The sequence below is a fragment of the Lineus longissimus genome, chromosome 15, assembly GCF_910592395.1.
Source record: "Lineus longissimus chromosome 15, tnLinLong1.2, whole genome shotgun sequence".
In the NCBI taxonomy this organism is placed as follows: domain Eukaryota; kingdom Metazoa; phylum Nemertea; class Pilidiophora; order Heteronemertea; family Lineidae; genus Lineus; species Lineus longissimus.
The window spans coordinates 8268540-8278433 of NC_088322.1; the positions used below are offsets into that span (position 1 = coordinate 8268540).

General features: G+C 40.0%; 1 protein-coding gene across 4 annotated transcripts; it reads left to right on the plus strand.

Moving 5' to 3' along the window:
* Window positions 1-1414: 1414 nt before the first annotated feature.
* LOC135499714 (phosphoethanolamine N-methyltransferase 2-like) lies at window positions 1415-4640 on the plus strand. Of its 4 annotated transcripts, none has more exons than XM_064790653.1 (4): window positions 1415-1589; window positions 2215-2340; window positions 2969-3104; window positions 3656-4640. In XM_064790653.1, the coding sequence occupies exons 2-4, from the start codon at window positions 2230-2232 to the stop codon at window positions 4096-4098; spliced, it is 690 nt and encodes a 229-aa protein (XP_064646723.1). In that variant the 5' UTR covers window positions 1415-1589; window positions 2215-2229; the 3' UTR covers window positions 4099-4640. The 4 variants fall into 4 exon arrangements, with proteins under 4 accessions (XP_064646723.1, XP_064646724.1, XP_064646722.1 ...); XM_064790654.1 differs by having other exon boundaries at window positions 2218-2340; XM_064790652.1 differs by having other exon boundaries at window positions 1415-1578.
* Window positions 4641-9894: the final 5254 nt, after the last annotated feature.

Below are 9894 nucleotides of genomic sequence, written 5' to 3' on the forward strand. Positions count from 1 at the left end.
TGCTGTGCATTAGCGTATACGATTTGCGTGCAAAAATGTCACCTGGTTGCAGAGGTTTTCTGGTTCCGGTCAACCGGGTCAAGTTTTTTTCGTTGACGGTATACACACACGCATTCGACCCTTAACCATAAAGCTCGCTTAAGAGCTCCCTATAATTGTCAAAATGTCGACCAAATTACCAATTAAATCACAATAAACTTATCAAATGTTCACTCATGCCTTTGGGTGAAAAAATACTGATTTTTCAATCATTCTCAATTTTACAAATCACCAATCACAAAAAGAAATAATGATGCAATTACCCAAAATAGATGAGATTTGACCACTGGTATAATTCCTCCATCTTGGATATCGGCATCGTCACCACCACTTCAAATTCTAAAGTCTTATTCAGGCCTAATATGTGTCACCTGCTGTGGTAAAATGGCTTGTTTTATCAATAAATAACAAAATATGATCTTTGTAAATAAAATCGGAGATCTTCTGGTGTGTTTTTATGTGAATTTATTACGAACTATCAATGCAGCGCAGGGCAGCCATCGTGTTCTCATGCGTAGTGGCGATGCGATAGCCATCCGCGGCACTGCTTTTCAAGATGGTGGCAATTGCCCAGTGCTAGAGGCGTTGTAAGGAAAATTGAGAACAGGCCCCTAATGAATGAACTCTCAACGATATCGATATATTTTCGTAATTCCAGCACAACTGTTCAACAATGAACGTCCACCGACAATCCCACTTAACGAATATTAATATCAATTCATATCATGTATCTTAAAACGCTTTTATTTCATTTTAAAAAGAGTTATCGAGTGAACGATGACCTCCTACCGTACCCTCGAAATAAACAGCCAAAATGACCACAAAAACACCTTTTTAGAAAAAAACAGCGATTTTTACGAAATAAATGTCATCAGAGACGAAACTAGACACTAATTTAGCTAGGTATGCACAGTAATAGTACCTGAAGTGATCGATTTCAAGGAGAAAATACACTGAAAACAACTTTTCAGGAACAGAAATAAGATCACATTGTGAATAATAGAGTACGATACACGATCTAGACTTAGAGTAGGTTACTCTAAGATCTGATGTTTGTACACTAATGCCGATTCCTTGAAAACAAGATTAACGAACTCTCTTTGGTAATCAAGACACTAGTGCCATACATCATAGCTGTAATCGAAATGACACCGAATAGTGTAACAATTGATGCAAACGATGTGAATATAGATGGGTATACTCGGATTAGGAAATTAGATAAAGGCAGGGGTATTGAAATATTCGTTCCAGAAGGAGTACGATACAAGCATTTAGATATACATATCAGACATCTGCCACAACGCGACACTGAAGCGCTCTTTATTTACCTAAATAGGTTGATCAGCTGATAAACGTCCTTTATGAATATGGACCACTCTGTTTGCAAGTCAAATATTTAAGCATCTGTTTCGGGTGGAGGCCAACAATTTCCAATTTCAATTTCCATGACCTAAACGATTTTTAAAAATATTATCATTGAACAGACCACCTGGCAATATTGATCCAACCACTCAATGCTCCGCCGCTTCTTTTATGACTGTGAGTGTTAGGTGAGTAGCCTACTATGTATGGTCTTATCTACCCAGTCAAGTACAGTAGAACCTTCCTTGGTCATTAAAAACAAGTCACACCATTCTGCAGAGACAAGTTCACTTCGAATTTCCTGGGAGGGATATTGGAATTTGGATCAACAAACTGTGTTGGACTGTTTAAGGCCAGACGGGGTGCTTATGTTGCATACACCTAGTACAGCTAGTAGATGCCTCTCATACGACAACACAGTATGTTACTGTAGGCCTAAGTCACAAAGCAGCTAAATAATTGTGGCTCTATAATTGTTGTCAACGCACTGCGTTTTCACCGTGCACTTTGTGTATTAGCATGTATTTATTGTACTTTGTACGAATAAACATATATATAAAAGCAATTAAATCTCTCTCAAAACAAAGTGAATGCAAATTTCAAGGGTAGGAGTCAGTTCTTTGTATTCCCGAAAACAGCCTCCCAGATTTTAAATCGACATTAACTTCATCTTGAAGGAGTTTTAATTGATTTTGAATTTCAGGTCCAAGCCAAAAGGGTGTTACCTATTTCCAACCCTTAACCGATTCATAAGCCACCGAACCTTTACAGCATGACTGAACCTAACAATATACATTATTTGTCCGTTTTCAGCAGTTCGCATTCGACATGTGGAATAGACTTGTTCAGACCATGCTGATTGAAAGACTGTATGGCATAGATAGAATAGCAAGAAATTTCAGCAGACCAGAAAGTGGCATATTTGGAGCCATTATCTCGGTAAGGTTGGGACACAGCCGAATGAGAAGACTGATCGTTAAAAATACACATTATAGGCCATGTCTGTCTTATCCATAAAGTGGTCTGAATAACGTGGTGGTCCGAAGAACATGCTGGACAGAAGTGAAAAATAATCGTCGCATCTTTAAGTCTCTGCCCTAATCACAAAGTAGACTGTAAACATGGTAACTAAATGGGTTGGAGAAATTATCGTCATATCCCCTAAGATGAATACCATGAATAGAAATCAATGTCCCGTTAAAAAAAGGGATGGATTGATTAAGGTGCATGGACAATGTACAAGGTACAATGTACATGTACTATCATACCCTGTATGAAGGCATGATAGTATCTCTGGATTTTCTTTCTTGTAATTAGCACCATTTGCCTCAAATTCCGGTGAGCAAAGCCATATTCATATACAATTCAGCTTAATAGGTGCAACTTATTTAGTATGGAAGCATGAAAGTGGATCTTTTGACCCTCTTCCCCTTTAGATGGTTAAAATGTACAATGACACCTGCATGGTCCCACCCTTTAGACACATACTAACTGGACGGCACCTTATACCAGGAGATGCCATGGAGGTTAGTTATCAGTTACAATATTAATTATTCACTCATTACAGTACCTTCTAAAGAAAGTCAACCAGCCTTTTGAAAGAAATGCTGTCAAACATCTTGACGTCCGGCCCAATCATACTGTCCTTGAAATCGGCTTTGGACTCGGTTACGGAATCCAGCATGTCCTCGATATCATTAAAGGTAACATGGTCTTTACACATTATTTTATCCAAGAGTCTGTATTTTGCTGATACAATTTGCCTCTGCATTAATGAGGGAATTCTAATAAGAGGTATTGATTATGATTTTACAAGGACGATCATCATTCATTGTTGGCCAATATGCAATAAGGTTTTGGAATGCCCAATCAACACAGACAATTACCAAAAATGAATAGACCTTAAATACGGAGGCCCTCAAACGTGCTTTCTATTGTCCGCAAAGATAACTGACCCCCGCCCCATAGCCTCATCAACAAAGTATATCCATGTATATAGTTTGTTTCTTACAGCGTCGTCCCCAATAAAATGGCTAGTCAGACTTGGCTCATGCGACACTCTTTACTTCCCAAACTCCTATCTGTAATGCCAAGCGCCTGGCAGAAATCAGTAGCTACAAGCTAACCAACGGGCCGCAACAGAAAGAGCTCCAAAGGGGCTCATCCTCTGACCTTCTGTTTACGAGGCGAATGCCTTGACCACTGGGCCGAGTGGGTCGGTATATTACAAGTACTTCGTGTCTTGTTTTGACAGAAGGAGACGGTTCTGTTCATGGCCTGGACATCTCAGACGAAATGGTCAGAAGAACGACGAGACGTTTCCAAAAGGAAATCAAGGACAAAAAGGTCAACATTTGCATTGGGGACGTGGCATCCATGCCTTATGAAGACAACACATTTGACAGAGTATTCCATACATGTTCTTACTTCTACTGGCCAGATATGGATGAAGCAGCCAAGGAGATCTACAGGGTGATGAGAAAAGACAGCGTCATGGTTACAATAATGGTGCCTGATAAGCTAAAATGGGCAGTGAAATACGGAGCGCTGAAATATGGAGACCCAGATCAAACACGCTATATTGACGCCCTGAGGAAAAATAACTTTGTTGATGTTCAAGTACAGGATTTTTATGACGCAGAGGATTGCCAGCACCCATGGTACCAGGCGACTTTTGCCTATGTGAAGAAGAAATGAATCTTTCTTTATTATATCATGTTTAGGCAACGCCAATTTAATATTTTGGATAGCGGCCTGAAAGAACCTATCCGCTGAATGTGGGGAAACTAACTTCATACCACCCACCAACCAGTGTCAAAAGTCACGTGTTGACACTAACACGTGAATTTTATAGTGAAAAACACTTGTCTGGTTTGAATTTCATTGATATAGAAAACGTAAGTTTCATTTACCCCATAACCCCAACAAGTTAGTGCCCGTCATTTCGGTGCCTGACATTAACATTAGTAATTTTTTTCGCGGACACTAATTTTTATTACACAGTTGTATCAGATTCCATTGATTTTTGAAATTGACCCTAAGTGTTTTTTAGGTACATGTATTTTAATTTGCGACTGCAATGGGGAATAGAACTGTGATGGGCACATATTTCAGTAATTCTTATATAAAAGCCCTACTCATAATTTTAAAGCCCCAGCACATAATTTATTCCAGACTTTATCTATTAAATGTATGTAAAAGATGTAGAAGCTGAATAAAAGTAGGATAGAAATAGCAAATACTGTTTTGGAGTAACTATAAATGTAAACATGTTCCAGTTTGTCAAATTTCTTGGAAATGCATCAGCGCAACAGTGAACGAGAACTGGACAACCTTGAAGGGAGCAATCATGGATGCAACCAAACGTCACGTCCCACAGAAGACAGTTAAGACAGGAAGCAAGAACTTACCATGGGTGACAGAAGCTACAAGAAGATCGATCAGGAAGAAGAACAGACTATTCAAAAAGATGAGGAAAAAACCTTCTGCAGCCAGTAAGACAAAATATAAGGAGCAGAAGAAGAAGACCAGGAGGGACTTGTACCAAGCCCACAGGAAGTACCTCACTGACACGCTCAACCTTGAAAACAGAAACACCTTCTGGAGATACGTAAAGTCACAGAAGAATGACAATAATGGAATCTCACCATTAAGACAGGATGGGAAGCTACACACTAAGCCAAGAGAGAAAGCTCAAATACTGAACAACCAGTTCAAGTCAGTATACACCAAAGATCAAATAGACGATATCCCGACCCCAGCTGGGGACAAGAAACCAAGCATAGAGGAGCTACACATCAGTGAGGAGGGGATTAATTGAGCACTACTTGAAAGAATCAACCCAAAGAAAGCCAGTGGACCAGATCAACTGCCCAACCGAGTGTTAAAAGAAGCAGCAACCGAGATTGCACCAATGCTGACAACGATCTTTCGCACTTCCGCCAAGACAGGAGTCCTCCCAGATGACTGGAAAAAGGCCCATGTCACACCTGTGTTTAAGAAAGGGGACCGTCATGCAGCGTCGAATTACAGACCAGTCTCACTCACATGCGTGTGTAGTAAGCTTATGGAACATGTTATCAGCAGGCACATAAGGGAACACCTAGACACCCACAATGTGCTGTCGCCGGTACAGCACGGGTTCAGGAGATCACATTCATGTGAAACGCAGCTTTTTTGGCCACAACACACGACCTTTTAGGCTTTAAGGACAAAAAGACTCAAGTCGACATAGCGGTGCTGGACTTCAGTAAGGCCTTTGACACTGTCCCCCACAAGCGCTTGTTGAAGAAACTCAGCCACTATGGGGTAGACGGCACAATCTTTAAATGGATTGAGGAGTTCCTTATGGGTAGAACGCAGAAGGTAGTGGTAGAGGGAGAGAAATCCGACATAGCAACGGTGGATTCTGGGGTTCCCCAAGGGTCAGTTTTGGGACCTTTACTCTTTTTGCTACATATAAACGATCTACCAGATGTGGTACTATCAATAATTCGACTCTTCGCGGACGATTGTCTCCTATACAGGCCAATCAGGACTATAGAAGACCAACACGCTATGCAGCATGACCTGGCTGAACTAGAGAAGTGGGCCACCAAGTGGGGGATGTCGTTTAATGCTAGTAAATGCTACATCATCCGAACAAACCCTTCCAAGCGCTCCAGTCTACAATACCTTTACGAACTGAATGGTCATGTTCTGCAAGAAGTCGGCTCCTCCCCATACCTAGGCCTCACCCTCTCGAGCTCTCTTACATGGGACGACCACATCAGTAAAACCCGTGCAAAAGCCAGCAGCACCCTTGGGTTTGTCAAAAGGACACTTAAATTCGCACCAAAAGAACTTAAGGCAATTGCATACCAGACACTAGTAAGATAACGACTGGAATACGGCAGCATCATATGGGACCCGCACAAGGCAAAACTCATAAAAGATCTAGAAAGAATCCAGCGACGAGCAGCCAGGTTTGTATGCAGTGACTACAGCAGGCACAGCAGTGTAAATGATATGAACACAAATCTTGGCTAGGATACCCTCGAAAAGCGCAGGAGAGAAAATCGAATTAAAATGCTGCATAAAATCGTAAACGACGAAACTGGTCTTAACAAGGAAGACTACATAACACCAGGACCCCAAAGAACTAGAGCAAAAAACGCTAACAAACTTTTTGTGATCCGTACCGCAACGGAAGACTTCAAAAACTCCTTTTTTCCACGAACCGTGGTTGACTGGAACTAGCCAGCGCCACCAGTAATATCTACCTACCCCTGTGCCATCAATACGCGAAACGCGGTCAGGCACAGTACCATTCAAGATTCAAGAAGCGCCATCACAATTAACTCATTCTTCCTTTGGCAGAAATCGGTACTAAATATATTAACATAATCATTATCATTTTACTGTCACCACTTGTAAAATAATACGCGAGGTTTAAAAACGTTTTACAAAGTTACTCATCCGCAGTAGGAAATAGCAATTACAGAACAACATTCATCCTTTATCCCTGCTTATGGATCACATGCTAATGTTAAACTGTGGTTCTGTTCGTTGATGGTGGATTGGAACTAATAAAACAAAAGACGATACACGATCTAGACTTAAGTAGGTTACTCTAAGATCTAGATGTTTGTACACTAATGCCGATGCCTTAACAAATAAGATTAACCAACACTCTTTGACCCTGTGCCACACATCATAGCTGTAACCGTAATGAAATCGAAGAATGTAACAATAAATATTGATGCAAACGATGTGAATCAGATTATCAGTGGGTATACTCGGATTAGAAGAAAGAAACATCTGCCAACCCACCCAATATTCTAGCGATTGAATTGCTATTTATTTTCAACCATGAAGAAATTGGCCACCCTCGATTGTCCTACAAGATGGTTGACTGTATGACACAATCATCAAAATGCTTACAAAAAAAGACAAGAGGCCCAAGGGCCTGGCGCTCAGCTGAACTGGTGAACAGGAGGGAGGGCTAGTGTGTTGATGCAGTCAAATGTTTGGGATGGTGTTAGTTGCACTGAAGAAAAGACAACAACAAAGAGTTGATAAACAAAATAAACTTTATTGTTCAAGATTGACCTGCCCAGCAGGTGATTGGAATTTACTTAAAAAGGTTGATTAAAATTAAGAAAATCACATGGGAATCAGATATATTCATGAATATAATGTAAAAGTAAAAAAATTACACGGGAATCCCTGATCAAGATGGTGCTATGGAATAGAATATATACAAGGTGAGTCAATAAAAAGGTAATCCGAGATTAAATTTGCCATGTTTAGGAAGAAGGTTTTGCTTTAAATTATGGTTGCTTGTGAAAGTAGTAGCTGGTTAGTTTTGGATAACCTTTTTTATGAGTTGCCTTAAATAAAACAGACATGTAAAAAGCATGATATTTTGATACGTACAAATGAATGTTTACAATTACAGGCAGTGTTAACATAAATAGACTTATTGGATTAGGCAATAGATTTTGAGAGGTTTATTGGATTGCACGGAGGCAATAGATCTTGGATTGCCTAGATGCAATCAACCTTTTTCCAATAGGTGCGACCCTGCGATCCAATACTACAACAGCCACCAAATTCAGCGAAGACAATGGGTATCAGCACCTGGTATCTGAAAATAGAAAAAAAAATTATAAATGATTCATCATTCATCAGTCACTACTTTATATCTTGATACAAACAGCTGTACAATCACTACGCCTACATGTAGATAAATCTTTTTTTTTCAAATTTTTTTAAAATAGATAACAAAGTAGACAGCAGACATCACTCCCTAGTTTACATTCTTCAACTTGTCTCCAGAATCACAACCTTGCAAGTCACAACCTTGTCTCAATATGCACAACCTGTCTCAGAGTCACAACCTCATCTCTTTATGGACAACCCGTCTCTCCGAGTCACGAACTCGTCTCTACATGTCTTGGAGTCACAACCATGTCTGATACTCTATACCAACAGGCCCACTGGATGGATTTATAGTGGATACCAGGAAAATACAAACTATTAGGCCTATGTCATTTATGGTACGCATAGGTTACGCGAAAGCGAAGACAAAATATAACAATTGAAATAAATCCAAGGTGAGACATACCCTAGTAGGCCTAGCTGTAGCACAGCATCAGAACAAATCAAATGTCTGTCAGTGAGTGTAAGCTACCGAATTCCTTACAAACTACCAACCATACATCACACTGTGCATGATAATGAACCACTGGCACTTGATTATCAAACGCATATTTGCATATTTAACGCAATCTAAACGTTTTTCGACCAGCATCACAGAAACATGACAGACTTACCTTGCACTTTAGAAGTGAACAGAACATATAGAAATGCGAAGAATCGATTTTAGAAATATAAATTATTTACGAAACTCTCAGACTAGGTTTAAAAACCTGCAAATAGAAACAAAATAATATAATTTCCGCTCCTAGCATAGGCCCTAATGGTAAGCCATTTTTTCATTTTTTCATATTTTCATATTTTCTGTTGTTTTATTGTTATTGACAGAAGCGACCCGTCATTGAAGAAGGGAATTCTGTTGACGTCATTAGCGGGAAATTCCTTCTAATCAGCGCTAATTTAGACAATAAAACAGCGATTTTAGATTAAAACGCCCAATTAGATAGCAATAACGTCTACCATTGCGGTGTTTACTACCAACAACACCTTGTGCTTGCTTACATTAAAAAATCTGAGCCATATTGGGCGAAATCATCGTCTAAAACTTCGCGAATCGAGAGCTCAAATGCCCAGACCGAGCATAAACCCTGAATGAGCATAGTAATAATAGTAGTTCCCCGCGAATTTTGAAAACCACTTGGCTTCTTGCCAATTACATAACATGTGATAACACCACTTAAACTTCGTCGAAATTTAAAATCCTTTGGTGATAATTATATGCAAATCTTTGTCTTTCAGGGGAAATAAGCTGTTGTTTGTCCAATGAATAATTCATGAGAAATTGCACTATTTCAACTTGACGCTCCGATTGCCGTAGTATGCTTATTTTTAGGCGCATCGCTCCAATTTTTTGTGTCAACGTACCCTTACTCCTGATGTACTCACACGCTAATTTGAGGGCCTCTAGCTCTACTCAATTCAAAAAGTGCACCAGGTGTTTAAAGGATGGACGGATGGATGGATGGATGGATGGATGGATGGACAGACGGACGCCACTGAACAACTTATTTGACAAGCTCGGCTGACTGAGTCAGCTGAGCTAAAAAAAAAACTACTGGTTTTGAGACGGACTTTTTTCATACACCTTAGGGTGCGAGCTTAGGGTGCGAGCTAAGGGTGCGAGCTTAGGGTGCTAGCTTAGAGTGCTAGCTTAAGGTGCGAGTTATCAAGTTACTTGTTCGGGCACAGTTAAATTGACTTAAGGATCATATTCATGAGAAGCTATTCCATCCTCCCTGGACAGGTGCACCAAGTGCAAATCAACAAACACATTGGTTCCGAAAGTTATGGTTG

What these genes read in the sequence shown, in the direction of transcription:
- LOC135499714 (XM_064790651.1), top strand. Translation starts at nt 1,608, where the DNA reads ATGGTCTTATCTACCCAGTCAAGTACAGTAGAACCTTCCTTGGTCATT. An exon ending in GCCTCTCATACGACAACACA is followed by an intron (nt 1,821 to 2,214) that starts GTATGTTACTGT and finishes GTCCGTTTTCAG; the next exon opens with CAGTTCGCATTCGACATGTG. An exon ending in TATTTGGAGCCATTATCTCG is followed by an intron (nt 2,341 to 2,968) that starts GTAAGGTTGGGA and finishes CACTCATTACAG; the next exon opens with TACCTTCTAAAGAAAGTCAA.